Genomic DNA, 20,512 nt, shown 5'->3' on the forward strand with positions numbered 1-20,512 from the left:
ACAGTATACTCATAATATTGAGCAAAAAGTAAATAAATAAATAAATAAATGCATAATATACACTTAATTAGATAATAATAATAATAATAATAATATTAATATTAATACTATATAGATGATGTAATATTATAATAATGATACAAATTGTTTTTATTTTTGATGGTCACACGTAAATAAACTTTTTTTTGCACGTACGTGATGGGTGTATTTATGTACATTATTATTACTATCATTACACAGGTACCGACGTATGTCAAAATATACATGAACACAAAATTGATGACATCGCTGCGGTTACTATTATTATTATTATTATTATTTTCCAATAATATATATTTTAGCACCTGGAAAAAAAAGAAATGTATATAATAATAAATGAATGAATCGACGGCGGCGTTTACCTACTACCTGCCCTATACGTATACTCCATATATACATTATACTTGCCTTAACACGTAAAATAATAAATCATTCGTCCATTTCACGGCGCCTCGGCGTTAATACTCACACGCGCGATTGTGCGTAAAGCCTATATATGTATATACATACACGCACTGGTGTACTACACACACACGTATGTGTGCGTGCGCGCGTATTATAAGGCGCGCTTGGAGTGTGTTGGTATTACACGTTTACGTGAAGCGAGTTCAAAGGCTCGCGCACACAAGCACATGCCGCGGGCCCGGCAACGCACACACGCACACGCGCACTCACACACACGCATACGCACACGCACACGCACACGCACACGCACACGCACACGCACACGCACACGCACACGCACGCACCAAGTGTAGTATTGAATCGATAAGAGGACCCTGACCCCCTCTTTTCTCTATCACTAGGACCGTGCCGCGTAATGTTAGACACGGTCGAAAGTTTTCCAGGCGGTGTACCCCTTCCACCACCGTCACGACCCCGCCAAAACACTTCCCCCCCCCCCAGCGGCCCACCGACCCACTTGCGAGAATCGCCTCGACACCACTTGCCACTGCCGCGCCACCGCCGACGCCACGGCCGTTCCTCGGCATACATCGCCCCGACAGACACACCACCACCGACGCCAATGCCGTCGACGAGAACGATGACGACCATTATACGAGCATACGACTATGGCTGCGACGACGACGACGACGCCTCCATTACAACGGCTTTGATTCCGTTTTAATTAAAACCTTCGAAACACATCTCATCTCATGCCACTCATCGCGTGGCAATCAACCCGTTTCTTTGAGTATCGCCACCAAAGATCACTGGAAGCTTCGGTTTTGTGATGGACGAGATGGCGGGTTGAGCCGTTTGGATTTCGAGATTAAAAAATAATTATTCCGCCGTACACCTCTATTATAATACCTCTATTATACTATGCTAATATAATAAACCAATATAATAATTTATATTATATTCGTTACACTATATGTAACGATGGCATTATATAATGATAGGTTCGTAATCTTCTCGGAATTTATGTGTATGTTTTTTGTTTTGGTTTAGTATAGCTAAGAAGTTGTTATTATTCATTGTACAATCTGCTCAACGGCACTCTGTATTTAGTGGCATAATACTACTATATTATTACAATAAAATTATATCGCATATGTTAATTTCTCTTTGACTCAAGTCTTTCATCGAGTGTGCATATATCAAATAAATAAATTGCCTTTTTAACTTATTTATCAAATCCAATATCCTTAGAAGGATATTGAATACAGGTTGTGCGTATACAAAACCTACACATTATACTTTATTGTCTACTTATATGTATAGGGTTTCTATAAAGATCAAAAACTAAAATTCCTTTACGTCTCACTCCGTTAAAAGAAGAAAAAACAGGCTGAAAATAAAACGAATCCATAATAATATTATGTACGCGATACATGACGTTATTTCCGTCATATATCTACGTAATAATATTTTCATCCAAAGTGAAAATGGTTTGTTTTCATCACACCCTAGTGTTACATGTATAATATTAAACGCATTAAGCTGTGTATATGCTGCAACAAATCATAGAACAATTCGTTTATACATTCATTTCAATTAAACAACTTTAATTGGGTAATAAATGAACATAATAATTTGCTATATTACTGGGAAACCCGTTGAAATCACCATAATATTATTACTATGTAATATATTACTATAAAATACCTTTATAATTAATTGCATATTTTATTGAATGTCACATTAGCGTTTAAACCCATCTTTCTAATCATCTACATTAATTGAATAATTAACTCGTGATCCCGAACGAAATAGGATTTAGAAGTAATACTTCACTACTGAAAATATTTAAATATATTCCATATAAATAATAGTTCTAGGATTATTTTTTTCTTGTTAATTTTTATTGCAAATAAGATATAGATATAGTATATCTTATGGATATATATCTTATATTTATGGAAATTGTACATAAATGTAAGCAAATTATTTTTATTTATAGCTCTTTATATTATGTACGATTTATTTACATAGGTATAAAAGAAATTGCTAGTTGAATGTTGATTATAGTCAAATTAATGATAAATAATAACTCGAAAACCATTATTTTATTGAAATGGTATAATGTATTGATTATATTTTGTTAGACCCAAAATAATAAAGTATTGTTTTATTTTACTTAATGGCATTAATCGTTTTTTGAATTACACTCGTTAACAATTAGTTGTTAGAAGTATTTAGATGAGAAAACAATGGATATGGATAAACAGTATTTTTTTTATTCGTTCAGACAACATCTTCACGTTAGTGATAGTTTATATGGGAGCACGTGACGCGTAAATAATATTTATGATAAACAGCTGATATGACTGTGAGCTGCGGCAGTGCAGTGTAGTATAAAATGTCCTCAATAAATTTCTCATAATATCTATAATAATATTATAACGAGTTTCATGAAAACAAAATGAATAATTTTATAGTCCAACAAAATTTAAAATTTTTAAATATTTGTCACTTAATCGTGTTTAAGAAAGAGACAATTAGCTCACAATTGATTTATTATGTAATGCATTTTTAAGGCTGAGAATTCGGTTTTCTTCATTAACAACATTTTAATTTATTCACATTTATATTCATAATATAATTTAAATGATTGTACAATTTACATAGATACATATACATTATCTAATAATATAATAAGAAAGATATGATTTCATAAAATAATTTCTTTAAATTACTTCGCGGATTTAGTTAATATTAAATCGCAATTAATATTTGACACAAGGTATACACGCAAACATATATTATATATAATATGAATATAATATATATTAATTACTTATATTTATTTACGTATATGATTTTATAATAATGATATACGCTGGGGAGGTTAAACGGTGTTGTTGCGAACAAAAATACGGAAACGGAATGGATATCGTGCGTATTCGACGAGAGAAACTACGACAACGGTTATAAAAATATATATACCTATATATCGTGTGATGGCGGCGACTACGACAGTGAAAAATAAAAATATAGTTTTATCAAGATGACGATGAGGGTCGTGGCGACAAAAATCACGTATATAATATGTGCGGCGCAGGTAATATACGGGATACGAGAATAATTAAGCGGCAAACTGTAGCGTGGCGGGAAAACGCACTTCGACACGTGTCTACTGTCTAGTCGGCCGACTGCTTCTAGCCGTCGTATAGAGGCCGATTGGAGACCGAGAGCTGCAGACTACAGTAGTCAGGTACTAATACGGTCAAAGCGTGTCGGGACGGTGGTTTTTGAGCCCATACGGTGCGCCTTTTACTGATGTTCGATGGAGTGCGTCCGCGGTGTAGATTTTAAGGACGCACTACTTAGTTTCTTTAGATTTTTTACCGATATTATATTTCTATCCAGACGGAAAGCGACATTAAAATGGATAATATATTTTAGTCTAATACCTTTTATTCGTCGTTTTGGTCTGTTAACGCATATTAATTAATGACAATGAATCGATTAGCAGACTACACTCCAAAACGCATTCCCAGTACGCGCGCTTTATCGTTAAATTTTAGCGTAAAATTATCGTAGTGCAGTGGATTATGCGCTGTTGGCGGTAGTATTGTGTTCATTACAATTAATTATTTCAACTATAATAATAATAATTAATAATTTTAAAAATATTTCTGCCGTCAGACTACCAAATTTAAGTGCATGAATATATTACGTATATATAATGTTTAAGCAGAATATTAAAATATATGTAGGTATATAGCACAATATATTGTTTACCACCACACGTCAAAACGGTACCAATAAAGCTGTTCAAAACGAATGTTTTTGATATGGTTCGTAAAAAAAAAAATTCGCTGCATCAATTTCGTACTTAACTTGATAAGTATAACGAAGTAAAAAATTTCACACTTTATTTATATATAATATATAGACATAGTAAACCTGCTGACCTAATATCTTACAAATTAAATAAAGACAAAAGCATAACAGTTAGATTAAAGGTGTATAAATACATAAAACATCTGAACAAATTATTTTGTAATTAACATATTTAATTCGAAATGTATTGAAACTTCAAATATGCTATTGTAATAATGTATGTTCTATTCATTGATGTATTGTTAGTTAATGGTTCAAATCGCTTAATTTTGATTTTTGTATTCAAAATAGCATATGCATGGGCGCATATTGGTTGGGGGAGGGTAAGATGAGGCACTCGTCCCTCCCTTTAAAATTTACATTAACTTATAATTTAATAAATATTAGTATGATATTAACAATATAAAATAAAGTTTTTAACTTTTAGGATATAAAATAGGTTTTTGTGTATGATAAATGTTAATCTTGAAAAAGTGAACTAGAACAAAAGTAGTTTCATTCAAAATGTCATTAATGCCTTTGGAATGAACCAAGAAATTTGCAGTTTTTATTCACCGTTACCGAATTATACATTTGAATATATTTTTGCCATTTATTGAATAGGCCTTGTATACTAATGTATACTAAATGTATTTTGATTAATTATTATATACCATAAAATTATCAATTTTATAAATACAATTTGTTTATATATTTATAGATTGAAAATACATTAAACCATTATTTAGCATAAATTTGAGAATTTTTTTATTGTTCTCCGTCCTGAAAAGTTACTATGGATGCCCTGCATGAGGATATGAAGTATAAAAATAATGTTATTTTACTATTTACTGAAAACTTTTGTTTTTGAAATAATTATTAAGAATATTATATTTTTAATAAATCAAGGAAATAGCTCTACTACATAGCATAGTTTTCATTAAATATCTTAATTATTGTAAAAGTTGCTATAATAAAATGGATGTTTGAATATATTGTAATTTGAGATTCAATGATAAATAATTGTATATACGAAAATTGAACGAGACGGATGGATTAGCATATTATACGATACCGTTAGGTGGGGTGAGTTTGGTCGTATCTTATTTATAACTAATATAAAAATGTAAAAATAAATTTGGTTTGGGAAATAATTAAATAAAGACATAATGTAGAATAATTAATAATAATCAAATGTTATATATTTTAGTTGGTTATTTGTACAATGACTATAGAACTAAAAAACAATTTTAGAAATGATCAAAGTGACAGCACTTTACAGTAACTCATATGGATTATGTTTCAAATTATTTAACATTAATTTTAATATTGTCCACTTAAACTTTCTGTAACCATAGAAGAGGTCAACGACATTCTGAAGTAACTTACTAATACACGAGAATAGAATTTGCAGGTCTAGATGGTCATATTCCGCCATTCTTCTATACAATATCTGTACCGTTTTTAGTCTACCAACTATTTTGATTTTAAACCAGTTTTATTTTGTTGAAACAGTTTTATCCCTCAACAAGGTTAACCACTGAAGTTATACTTTGTCAAAAATGAAGCATTACTACTATTTTGTATAACATTTTATTCTTACATTCATCATTGAACCACCACATGTTAAATCATATTCATTGCACTTAATGTATTATATATTATGATTTTTTCTTTGAATTTGTATACTATGTACATACAAAAAATATATTATTTCTAATTTTTAAACTTTATATACTTTGATAAACAGAAAAATGGCATTAATTTCATAAAATATGCAAAGTTTTAGCATGGAAATTTTAAGTAAGGATATTGGATTATTTAAAAAATAAAAACATAAGGACTTGAGAATTTTTCATATTACATTTATTTGACCGTATTAACTAGGTACATAATATTAGCAATGAAATACTTTATATAAATCAAACACACATATTTGATGCTATAAAAAAAAAAAATTATTAGGTATAATGTTTTGGATGTATTCACATTAAATCAATATTTTTATAAAATTATTTAATCATGATTTTTAGATTTTCTATAAAGATAGATCAATTGAAATGATTATTTTTTCTAGGCTAATCATCAAAAACGGTTGAACCCATTTTGACGGGATTTCCGAAGACAAGAAGAAGATTTAGTAAGGAGTAATTCACACAATTTTTATCCTGGGAATGTTTATGTTTAGTACATAAAAATGTAAAACTCTGCTGAAATAAGTGGCAACTTTTTAACCGTCACAATTGTCATTAAGTTTAAAATTTATTTTTCTAATGGTTTATATCTGGATCTACGTATTCAACCAGTGAGCAGTTTTTTAATTAATAGATAACACCATGAGCACATTTTTCCCATAGCTATATAGCCCCCAACTACTATCCCCGAAAAATGTATGTAGAAAATAGAAAATATACCCGTGGGCAAATACACAAGCTTTCCAGTTTTTATTACCACTTTTTAAAATAAATTTTACAGAACATTATTGGCAATATTAAAAATCAATGTTTTTTTCATATTTTGTAGTTTATTTTCGTGAAAAGAGTTATATTTAAACTAGCTGAACCAATTTGCTTACGAAATTATTTGATTCATTAAAACTAAACTAAATCATAACATGAGTGTCGTAAATTATAAATAATCATTTCATGAAGTCGAGTATACTGTTAGCAGAAAATAAAATCCATACTTTTTTATGATAAGCAATACAAAATTATAAACTGTGTAACAATAATGATAAAAAAAAAATCTAATTTAAAATTTAAATAAGATATACCTACGAGTATTATAGTCAATGATTTCAAAATTGTTACGAGTTTTTAAAAAATAGGTCTAATTACACTAAATAAATTTATAGGTATAAAACCTTATATATTTTACGTAATAAATTAAAGTTATATGTATTTATTTTTATTTGAAAATCAATTTAATCTTAACTTTGATATTCATATTTCATTGTTAAGTGTAGCAATGTAGCATTTTATTTACAAAATGAGAAAATATTATCATTGATTAACGAACATCATAGTTAAAAATAAGTTATGGTCAACGAAAATGCCTAAAGTATGTATAACATCGTATCAATTAAACAACATTTTGATAATTTGTTATTTAAAAAAAAATATTTTACTATACTATTTATTATGGCTTTAATAACGATAGTTTTAACTTATAAACATAACCGAAGTGAGGTTGAAAGTTTTAGATTTATTGAATTATTATAAAAATACGATATAAGAACGTTACTTCACAGTTAATAAATTAGTCACATTTAAAAACCATTTTACTTATCGATTCGGATCAATATTGTAAATCATATATAATATAATATGTAATAATATATGTATTATATCTATTATATGTTATTATATTATTTTTTTTCAGTAAATTAGGTGCAAAGTTATTGTATACATTATATTATGATATATTATATCTTAAATGGTATATACACGAATTTAAATAATTATCAATATTAAATAAGGACTATCATTTTAAATAAATACATCCATCATAAAATAATGTCTCTACATCATTAATTTCTTTTACATGCATGACATGTGTGTATTTTAAAGGTAAATTTATGAATGAAAATCAAATATTATCAATCACAATTTTGATAAATTGATAAGAGTATAAGAATCTATAAAATTAAAATTAGTAAAACAACTAACTAATATCAACATTATTATTGAATTCAAAATAAAAACTATCATAGTTTTCGATTTTCTAAAACTCCATACATATAAACATTTTGTTGTAATTCATGATATTATTTCATTAAAATAGTATTAGCTTAATAAGATTATATCATATATTTAAACAAAATGTTGTAGATAAAGTTTTAGTTTGTAGTTGATATACCTACCAAACGACGTGTGTATAATAATTGTTCATGTGAGTTAGTTCAAGTTATATATGTTATGGGTATATAAGTTTTTGGTAGTGTATATGATAAACTACTCAGTTTCATTATTTTGGTATTGATATTCTTAGTAATTGTACAATTCGTATCATAAAATATTTGGAATAATAAAATGGATTATCAAATTGATTTATGTTAAACATTATTAATAAAGAAAACATATTCCTTTTTCTCAGAAGTAGCATTAAAATTAAAATTATAAATTATTTGTATTATTGTATAAATTATGATTATTAACGTCTTAAGAAAAATATCAAAACCAAAAACATAATTAATTTAATTTTATTGATGTATAACTCAAAACCCCATAATAATAGTACATTTTTATAAGTAGGTTATACATATAATGTTTGTTACATTCTTTAATAAAGTTATTGCTTCTCTCATTCTAATGAATATGGGTATTATATATTATTCAAAAGAATTTTAGCATTTTCATATTTGTATACTAATCAACACATATTTTATATTTTAAATAAAAAATTTATCTGTTATAATTTACAATTTTTTCAAAATTATGCACAATTTTATTTTGATGTAGATAAAATTTTATACGCATATTTTTAAAAGAATATACATCGATAATTACCAATATGTTCACGTTTAAGTTTCTGCTACAGTTTAGGAAAAATGTATTTCATAGGTTTTGACGTCAAAATACAATAGTTAGTATATTTGTCCAACTGTATGTTATTATGGCAGAGAATTACGCGAATATGATTTTATATATTATATCAAAATATTTTGCTTCAAATGATTCAGGAATTTACGTAAATCAGATTATTTTCAATTTCATTTGAATATAGTATGCTAGAAATATTCAATAAATGATTTATTATTGCATTATACATAAATTATGTACTGCATATATTATTGTATTATAAAGTTATATTCTACTAACAACGTAATATATGTAATGTGTACAGAATAAATTAATTCATTCATCGTAAAATTATCAATAATAATACCTAAAGTTTATTATTTCATATGGAAAAAATAGGTATAAATTTATCATGTTTGATAAAACTGGTACACCATTTAAAAATAATGTTTTAAATGAGCTGTTTTATAATAAATCCGATAAATGCAGTTAGTTATTCAAATAATAATACATTCGCTGAATTTATTTTTATTTTTAATAAACTATGACGACATTACAGATTTTTAAAAACAATTATGTAACACAATAACACGTCACCCCAACGTTTTAATAAATCAGTTTGCATGATTGTGGATTTAAATATCGCAATATTATTTCATCGTAAACAATTTCATAAAATGTATTTTTGCTAAGTAATTATTATAACTATAAATTATATTTTTAACCAATTACGATAAAAATAATTACTTAGGTACAGTATAGAAAATAAGGGTAAAATACATTTTACAATGTTCCTTAATACGCTTATAATATACATAAGTATAGGGCTTATATGGGCATTGGCCTTTGAATTAAAATATGGCCAAAAATCAATGCCAAGTGCCTCATAAAATCGAAATTGAATAATTACATTATTAAAATGCTTAACTTAATATCTACACAACATAATATATGATAACTAATAAAAAAATGATTATAGTAAATTTAATCAATTATACTATAAAAATCAAAAAATCTGTAAATTTTGATAACTTAAATAGGCTATAAAAATGCCTTATTTTATTAAATGAATTAGGTCTATTTAAACTAGCACCACGATATAATTGATTTATCTCATTAATAATTAAATAATTAAATAATTAAATAATAAGATCTATATTGAAAAAAAATTGATTAAAATAACTACAACCTTTGTTCGTTTTCGGTAATAATATTAACAGAAAATATTTTTTTTTAATATAATCAACATTATTGACAACCACCATAATCAAATAACGCATAATATATTATGATGAGCGGACACTAAAATTAAGTGAGATTCGAGCAAAAAGTACAATATTATAATAAAATAGAATAATTGAATGATGACTAACCTTTGTCTTTTTCTCTCTGTTTAGTGTTCGACGACATCTTGTACCAGTGCACTGTAAATAATGAAATAAATATAAATTAAAATATGAATAGCATAATATTGTGTTTGTAAATAATAATTAATAGCAATGGCAATTAAACAAAGAGAACAATATATGAATAATATTATAAGATATTTATTCACATAAAATAAACTGTTAAATATAGGGCTAAAATTAAATTATTTGGTTAATATGTTTACTCATTTACAATGCACTTACTCAATTTAATATACTATAAATAGATTATTAAGGCAAACAATAATATGTGTCTAAGTCTTACAGTTATTAATAAATTTATTTACTTTTGAGTTTAAGAGTTTAACTGGTATATAATATATTTATAAGTTTTTAGTGGGCTAAGCAAATCGTTCATACACAAATGTGCCAGTTAATTTATATAAGCAACGATTCAATACACTACAAACACTTCAAGTATATAATATATTTTGAAATGTATTGTGATGTGCAATATATTGTAGCATAGAAATGGTTTAAATTCTAAGCAGATAGATGATGATTACGAAAATATGTAAATCAATTTGTTGTAAAAAAAAATTGAATTCCAACCACAAAATCTTGAACATTAAAAACAAGATTTTTCATGATTTATTCTCCAACAATTTTTGTTTTTAATTATATAAGAACATCTGAATTAAAAAAACTTCAATCGTTCCATAGTTAAATTTTTTTCCCACAAAGTTACAGACAAGATCTATATAATTGAATGCACAATAAGCGCATAAGAATAAATGATATATAAATCTTTCTATACTTTAAAATACTTATTAATTATCGAGGATAGATATTTTTAATTGAAACGATCACGACACAATTTTCTTCCGAGTTTGCATGAAATCGTACAAATGTATTGCATTACATTTTGCAAATGGAAATTTAGCACACTCACGGTTTGAGCTTCCTAACTTATTTTATTTTATTAATATTGATATTAAAATGTACTTTGTAAAATTCAAGTTCAATGAAATTTAATATTTAAGCAAAAATAAATATTTTAGTTATATTTTTGTAGATCAAAAATATTTATGGTAATTTGTAGGTTAATATCTATTTAAGGTCCAATATTCACCACTTCGTAGATAATTATTTAACAAACACAATTACATTTACAAAATGTTTATATTCATTTTAAGCTAATTGTTCCACGACTATTCTAGCATCTATAGCATAGGTATTAGTACTATATTCATAATATAAAAATAAATCAACTAAAATAGCATTATATATACATATAAAAAAAAAAAAATTATGAAACATTCTTTGGAAGTTTGAAATGTAATATAAACTAATTAACTACCTAACACACCACCTCCTCTAAGAATCATTTTTCGTATGCAGTGATTTATAAGAAATGTACACATGATGTTCCAATACCTATATGTTGTATTATGTAGATAACAATATTTTACAGCGAACTACTCATGACCATTGATATTATATACTATAATACTATGTAGCATGATGATTTCTAAAATACAATGCCTCAAAAAAAAAAAAAAAAATATAATAATAATAATCATGTATGATTTATCGACCAAGAGTTGTGATAATAACTTAATTAATATAAGTCAATAAATTAAATGAAACGAAAACATTTAAACAAGATAATGTTTAATTTCAAGCATATATTATATGTATATATGAATTTAAGCTATAATATGTGTAACGAATGAATAATCTGTGGTGTATAACGTTATATGAAATAAAACGATACTGACAATAGAATAATCCCAGCTTTATTGTATTTTTTCAATAATTGAATGTATTATAATACTACATTATTCTATACTAAACATATAATTTCATTCAATAGGAAACTAATTATTCCTACAACACGTTTGTCTACACTTAACTGTATGTATTATTGGTAAAATATGTACACATGACGTTTAAGTATAGGTAGAAGTATTTACATAATAATATGATAATTTATCCGATAGCTTATGAATTATACAGTAAGGGATTGCGTGTCAAACATATTGTATTGTAACGCTCTTAAGTGGTTTTATCTCGTGTTACAAACGGTACAAGTATGTTAGTGCTAAGAGATTCACAAATACTTCTCACAACCTTCTTATGGAGGAGAACTCAAAAAAGCAGCTATTTAATAGTTGCCAAAGCACGTGAAACGACGACGTGGACAAAAGGGTATACTGTTTTATATATACATATGCATACATTGTTATACCTATTACATTTATTTTACATATACAGAGTGTCCCATGAGGATTTACCCATTGCGATATCTCACGAAAGAATGGAGATATTGAAATTCTGGTTTTGTAATAAGAGCCACAGGGATAAGAACTACAATTATTTCATATTTAAATTTATTTAAATGTTTTGGTAAAAATGTTAAAAAATATTTTTTTTTTTATTTAATTATTTCCAAAAAAATTGACCATAGCAATTTTGTAGAGTTTATTATTCTGAAAACATTGACGTTCCAGAATTTTCTTTTCTTTAATTTCCTGATTTTTAATTTTTTTTTAGTTTCGAGAAAAATTGCGAATTATTTAATGCCATAATGTTATCAAACATGTGACCCGCCGTGCCACGCGCCTTCCCAAACGAGCGGCCGAATACTTTCCGTGTTCCTAATAGTTATGATCATATTTTATTTCTTCAACATAAGAAAAAATAATATTAAAAATCAGGAAATTAATGAAAATTAAACTTTGAAACGTCAATATTTTCAGAAAAATAAATTATACAAAATATCTATCTTTAATTTTTTTGAAAATAATTAAATAAATAAAATATTTTTTACATTTTTTGAAAAAACATTAAAATAAAATAATTGTAGTTCTTATACCTGTGAATCTTATTATAAACCAGAATCTTTATATCTTCGTTATTTCGTGAAATATCGCAATGGGTAAATCAGCGCGGGACACCCTGCATATGAAATAGGGTAGAAACATATACTAGCTAGTGATACCCTGATACACATAAAGGTAAAAACCTTCTTATAGGTGCGTACAATTAATTTTACTCTTTCTCCACGAATTTTTCAAGAACAAATAGGTTATAGTTACTCTTTGAATTGCTTTTTGTAGAATTCACAAATATCATTGAAAAAACAATTACCTTTAAATTTCACTTATATTTTTTTCGAAAATTTCCGGTAGGAATTGCAAATAGCAATCAAGTTATTATTTTTTTTTGATTTTTATGAAAATTACTTATCTCTAAGGTAGGTACCACGTGACATACAATGACTACATTTTGAGTACCTACTACTTCGATAAAAAATAAAAAAAATAAAAAAAATAAAAAAAATATTCATAAAAATAAAAAGCCCATATTATATTATTGAAGCATAAAACCAACGAATTTCGCTTTGAATTGAATAATATATGATATTTGATTAATATACTCAATATAATAAACAATTATAATTCATATTTGTAATTAGTGGTACGGACCGAATGTTTGAATACATTAATAATCAATCAGTATGTAGATTTTTAAATACTTGTTTGTGGTGTTTGTAGAAAAATAACGAGATGTATAATATTATGTACAGTGCTCTTCGAGAGTTAATTTAAATATTTGAACATCTAATCAGCAGATCAGATATTATCTAGTATTTCTAAATTTATGCTTATAATAATTTAAACTATTACACATAATTTCTCAACACCAATGCATTTTAAAGTTAGTTTAAATGTTGTTTAACGTACGCTTGTAAAAAATAATCGGTTATTGTTGTTTTTAATTGTATAAAAATATAATTAAATCAAATTAATAAAACTATGGATAATACGTTTTGAAACACGTTCTATACAAATTTAATATCTTCCAGTATTAGTAGCACTTATGTCTCATACTCAGAAATGATACAGTACGATTATAAGCAAAAGTAATAGGCATTACTGAATTATTTGTAAAAAAAATATTCGATCCTGCATTAAGTAATTATTATTATTTAATAATTATAAGTTTATATTATTCTTTATTTAAATTTCAAGGTTTTTATTTTTACTATTCCATTTTTAGAATTTTAAAATAATCTAATTTTAAAGTAATTAACAGAAAAAAAATTCTGAAACTAATTTATAGATAAGTTAAATGTTTACCTATTTGTGACTCATTGATTTTATTTTCTTACAAATTTAATGATGTATTCTTAAAATGAGTAATAAATAATTTATTTATTATTATTTATTATTATTATTGAATCTCAAAAAAAAAAAAAACGGTTAATCAAATGGTATAATTTGTGTTCTACAAAATTAGTTGAACACCCAACGTATAAGAATCTTTATACTTAAAAATTAAAATAAATGTATCGTAGTTTTTTTTTTTAATTATATAACCATATTTGTAAATAAAACTTGCATAAAGAAATAAGAGAGTAGAATCTTAAATTTTTTCAAAGATGTTGACATCTTACTACATGAACGTAATTTATGAGTTATATAATATCGTTTATATTTCGTTTTAATGTTATACTTCCTGCTAATATAAAATGTGCTAAATTGACACACAATAAATACCGCTTCCCACATACACAAGACGCATATTATATAAGAATTAAGGATAAAAAAATAAAATAAAAAATAAGAAGATATAGTTTAATGTTAGTACACAATTATTGTACGAAACAACGATAAGTACCTCTGGCTAGGAATACATAGAGGAAAACTGTAATTAGTTCTATTATAATATTATATCAACAAAAGTATTGGTAGCCATGGAAATTACATATATTATGTATGCTATTTATCATTAATATTTATCACAAATATTATATAGTATTTATAGCTGAAATGTATAATTATTTATGTTTGTTTTCGCTATATTAAATAATTTTTTGATTTTTTTTCTTATTGGTATAGCATCAAAAACTAAGTTTATTAGTTTGAATAACAATAATAATTTTAATGCATATTAATGGGTAGGTACATTAAATTACTTATGTTGAGTTGCACATACAATTAAAGAAAAGAATAGTTGTTTAGCTTGAGTCTTCGTTGAGTATTTTATAAAGAAGAAAAATACAAAATAGAGTAGACTGTATTTCATTTTAACATAATTTTTTTTGTTTATACTTTATAATAAGAAAAATACTGTATAAAAATTTCATAATATTAAAAATTTTATTGAATTTTTCATTCTACCGAAACAAATTAACAAATTGGATATTATGACATTTAAAAATGCATACTTTCATAGTAGGTGTACAGTATAATATTTATGCACATCTCAGTTTTATTTAAAATACCTAATTTAACACATATAATATATTTAAAAAAGAAACCATGGTCGAGCTATAAAGCTCCCTACTTATTAATAATAATGAAAAAATGTATATAAATATATTTTAAATAAATAAATATATCATACACCAAGTATATAAATCCATTTGCTAATCTTAAACTTGATCCACGGTGCCAAAAAAAAAAAAAATACAAACTGTCGTGTCGTCTCGCATTTATGTTTAGTAAATGTATGATGTATTAAATAAATATTACAATAGTATACACATTTGTACATTAGTTTTCGTTAAAACAATAAAATACACGCAAGTGTTTCATTTTTTTTGTTTAGATATTTTCAGAGGTCTTCGACTCGATATGACCCCATAAAATAATTTTCAAAAACATAATATACTCTTTGCACCAATAATTTTATAGTATAAACCTATTATAATTTGATTTAGTAACCTACGTTTAAATCATTATGATTCTATCGGACCTTCAGCATAACAAACATAACATAATTTTTGTATGCCACATTATATTTAAAATGAATCAAATTTTTACATCCGAATATTCTCAACTGACATTAAATCAAAGATAGGTTTATTAAATTGATGTCTTCTAGAAATAGATAATATTTAAATTTATAAATAATTACAGTTTTTGGTTAGTTTAATTTATGTACACAGAAAAATTGGTAGACCAACTTCTAGTTTCATGCAAAATATAATATGTTGAATCGTCACTTCTTTACACAATATAATAAAATATAAAACATGTCGATCAATAATAATAATTCCATTCTATGCTAGTTGAAGTTATTTATGTTTCTAATGATTTGTACAAAACGTTCATTCCTCTCCACTTCAACGATACCAATCGACATATTTATTAATTTGTATAAGCTTAAAAAAATGTACAGCTGGGTTAAATGATATAAAAGAAGAGAGGATTTTATTCGACAAGATAATATGTATGTATTTTCATTTGAACCGAAATTATGAAAAAGTACATTTCTATGTATGAATACGGCATGTACGGCCGACGCCTTATTATTATTTTGTTTTTATATAAAATGCTTTTGTTCTGAACTCGTATACATAAATATATAATGTATCAACACCTAATAACATTACGGTAATGATGTTCATTGTCCGTGGTAGACAAATATAAAAAATGTAATATTCCCGTGGTAATGCGTGGTAGTTTGGCATATCAACGCTTTTCAAATTATATATTAGATGCTATCGCTGCAGTGCTTAACTGCCGTGGAAACATCGCAAGAACTATAAAAATCAAACACCGGAAAATATTCAAAACGGAATGTCGAAAATCATTTTATGTATGAACAATATTTGTATGTAAGTATGTATATATATATAATCTATATAGTGACTATATACTTATATACGTATTCCATATTTACATAATATAATATATTATCCAAGTAAAATGCATATAGGTATAATATATCTAAATGCACATATACTTCCAGAAATACATAAATAGTGCAAACTTATATATTTATAAAAAAAGAGATTTTCATAAAGTAATGTAAATTAATATATATATTTATAGGAATAATTTAACTTAAATTCTATTTTTACAATATTCAAGTGAGTTTTTAATTGTTGTATATTTATATGTTAATTATTACCAATTTTAATCATTAAAACTCGTGGAGTATCTAAAACGTAATTAATAATTTACGCGTGGAGGATTTTTGTAACTATAAATTATATTATTTTTTAAATTAACACAATTTAGATAGATCTTGAAAGTATTTATTGATAAAGGTATAAATATAAGATTTAACGACAAATCACACAAGTTATGTAGATTAATTTATTAAGATGCAATGACAAATTATATAGATGCATAAAATTATGATTTATTGTGTATTTATATGGTTTACAAGTTTTATTTACCTATTAATATTTAAATTATGAAAATGACATAAAGAAAAGTAAATAATTGTTTGTTGTTTTATAACTTTAAATACTTTGAAAGGCAGCAAAAAGTGTTCAATAAGCATTTTCAAATACAAAGATGCTCTATTTACATCTATACAAAAGAATATATAAGATCTGGCGCAATTGCATTTCCCTTATTTGTTTTAACTTGTACAATTTTTAAGTTTTGAATTTAAGATTTCAATCCAATCATTTAATTCAATTTTTTCTAAGATATTTGTTTCTGACAATATTGCTATACTTATTAAAATGAAAAATTATAATGATTAAATAATATAAATAAAAATAAAACAATATTCGTTTTATATAAGCTGAAATAATAAAAAAAATATGTTTAATATGTATTATAAGAACGTTAACAATGTAAAAAAATATGCATAACACATTGTTTTATTAACATTTAGTGCTATAGAGTATAGAATATGACCGTTAGAAAACCAAAATGTGATTAATAGCAAATGTTATAAAAAAAATAAAGAATATTTCTCGACGATTGGATAGGTACCTACTACTAAAAAAAAAAAACTGTGTACACACAGGAACAAATCCAGGATTAAAATAACATAGTTCATAATTAAAAAGCTCAGCATAAAAACGGCCAAATAATAATCCATTAAATTACAATCAAATATAAAATATTGTTGATTCTTTTTGTCCATATAAAAATTAATTTAATTTTAGATTCTGAACGAAGTGATGAATGTATTGATTTTTTTTTTTTTTTTGTGTCTGTGTACAGCATAACTAGTCGAAATAATGATTCGATTTCAAACTTTGGGGGTGGTTTCCGATGTAAAAGTGAAGATCCTTGGTGCATTATAGAGGTCAAAAGTAAACATTTACCAACAGTTTTCAAAAAAATCGAGAAAAACAAAAAAAAAATGACAGAAAAACTGGAATTTTTACGCAAAACCAGTTTTCGACTAAATCGATATTTTTATATGGTTGTAATTCAAAAACTAATCACTGTAAATACTTGAAATTTTCTCCAAATGTTAATGTTAGTTTTATCTATATACAGTTTAATTTTCAAAAATTTTCGACTTTTTTTGAGTTATTTATAGACCACTGAAATTTTCGATTTTTTTGAGAATTTTTTTTTGAAGTGTCAGTAAAAAAATGTTGGACGATCAAAAAAACTTGAAAATTTAATATACGGTTCCTTATGAGTTGTTCTTATCGTAGCTAAAAAGAATTAAAAATCGTAAGTCACAATTTTTTTTAATAAGCGTTTACAGTTCAAAATTTTACGAAATTTGTCGAAAACGCAAAAATTTGCAAGTAATTTTGAAGTTGAAAAATCATAAAATTTTTTGCGTTTATAACTAAGGATTAAAAATACAACACTAAGTTTTCCATAAGTTTTTCTTCAAGTAGCTATAGAGAAAACTCGAAGCATCATTATAGGAAAAATTTTAAGTGCGTTTGAATTTTAAATTTTTACGAAATAGCGTAACGATAACGATTTATCCTCAAACGAATTTAAATATTTGTTATTTTTCAAAAAGTATAAGTCCTAGATACTTGAAAATTTTACCAGTTATTAGGATTGGCATTTTCTTTACATGATTTAATTTTCAAAATATTTTGACTTTTTTTGAGATATTTATAGACGACTTAAATTTTCAATTTGTCTGAAAATTTTTTTTTGAAGTGTCGATAAAAACTTTTTGGCCCATTCAAAATACTTGAAAATTTAATACAAAATTCCTCATAGGTAATTCTTATAGTGATTAAAACATTATAAGAATTCATAGGCATGATTTTTTTTTTATTAGCATTTGAAGTTCAAATATTGACTGAATACGTAAAAATTACGGCAATTTTCAAATTATTTTAGATCGAAATTCATAAAAGTTTTTCTTTTTAATTCTTAGATTTGAGAATTTAATACAAGGCTCATAATAAATTTTTACAGTAGCAGTTGAAAAATAAAATAAATGTATTGCCACAATTTTTTTTTACATGTATTCAAATTTTAATTTTGACAACATACGTAAAAATCACAAAAATTCGTAAATTATTTTATTCTAGAAATTCATAAAAAATTTTCTTTTTAAATCTAAGATTTTAAAATTTAATACAAGATTCCTTACTAATTTGTCAATCTTTATCATAAAAAAATGTCCACTGGAAATTCAAATTAAATTTTTATTAGCATTTGAATTTCAAATATTGACAAAAATTTGTCAAAACCATGAATATTTGCAAATTATTTTGTAGTTCAAAATTCATAATATTGTTTGTATTTATATCTAAGGTTATAAAATTTAACACCAAGTTTTCCACAAGTTTTGCTTCAAATAGCTATAGAGAAAATTTGAAGTGTCATTATAGGAAAAATGTTTTGAGCGTTTGAGTTTTAAATTTTTATGAAATCGCGTAATGATAACGATTTATCCTCAAACCAGGTATTCGTATATCTATGATAATATAAGGTAATATGAATTATGATAACTACATGATAACTACACTAATTGATTAATTATGCCTTATGCAAAATGCGTCTTAATTGAAAAATAAAATATTTGTTTCAAAATAGAATATATGACAATATAATATATCCTTGACTGACAAATCATCTCCGTTCAGAATCGTTTTTCGTATACAATGACACCTACCATTGCATTCAAATTTAATCCCATCCATTACAGTAACTTACTGTACAGCAGAGCGACATCCACGATTTACCTGCTTTTTTTATATATAAAAATAAAAATGTTTGAAACACATAGCAGTTCGATCAAACGTCTGATGTTGAATAATATATTATTTGTTTTTATTTTATTTTTTGCTGGTTCCCATATAACTACCCAATTCCATTTAAAATTCTAAATCTCTAGTAAACTATAAGCCGCATTAAATTCCGGTCACAGACTTTGCTGTAGGATAAAGCTTTTGAGAGTGTGAATAAAACTTAAAGGGACAAGTAATTTCATGTTTGTGGTTTTCACTGAACCTTAAAAATACTGTAATGTTAAAAATGGATAAAAATAAATTAAATAAAAATTATTTTTTGTATTGTAACTGGTAACTGTGTGGAGGCAATATTCAAAATAATAGGTCTTACA

General features: G+C 25.5%; 1 protein-coding gene across 1 annotated transcript in view; it reads right to left on the bottom strand.

The window, feature by feature from the left end:
- Positions 1-20,512, bottom strand: part of Nrx-1 (Neurexin 1) — a 265,980-nt gene that overhangs the window by 193,788 nt on the left and 51,680 nt on the right. The window contains exon 3 of the mRNA XM_089219748.1: positions 10,205-10,255. Coding sequence (XP_089075874.1) covers positions 10,205-10,255 — 51 coding nt within the window. The remainder of the gene's footprint in view (positions 1-10,204; positions 10,256-20,512) is intronic.

Source organism: Diuraphis noxia, unplaced genomic scaffold (genome assembly GCF_037042655.1).
Source record: "Diuraphis noxia isolate RWA-SAM2 unplaced genomic scaffold, SU_Dnox_SAM2 contig0001, whole genome shotgun sequence".
Classification (NCBI taxonomy): domain Eukaryota; kingdom Metazoa; phylum Arthropoda; class Insecta; order Hemiptera; family Aphididae; genus Diuraphis; species Diuraphis noxia.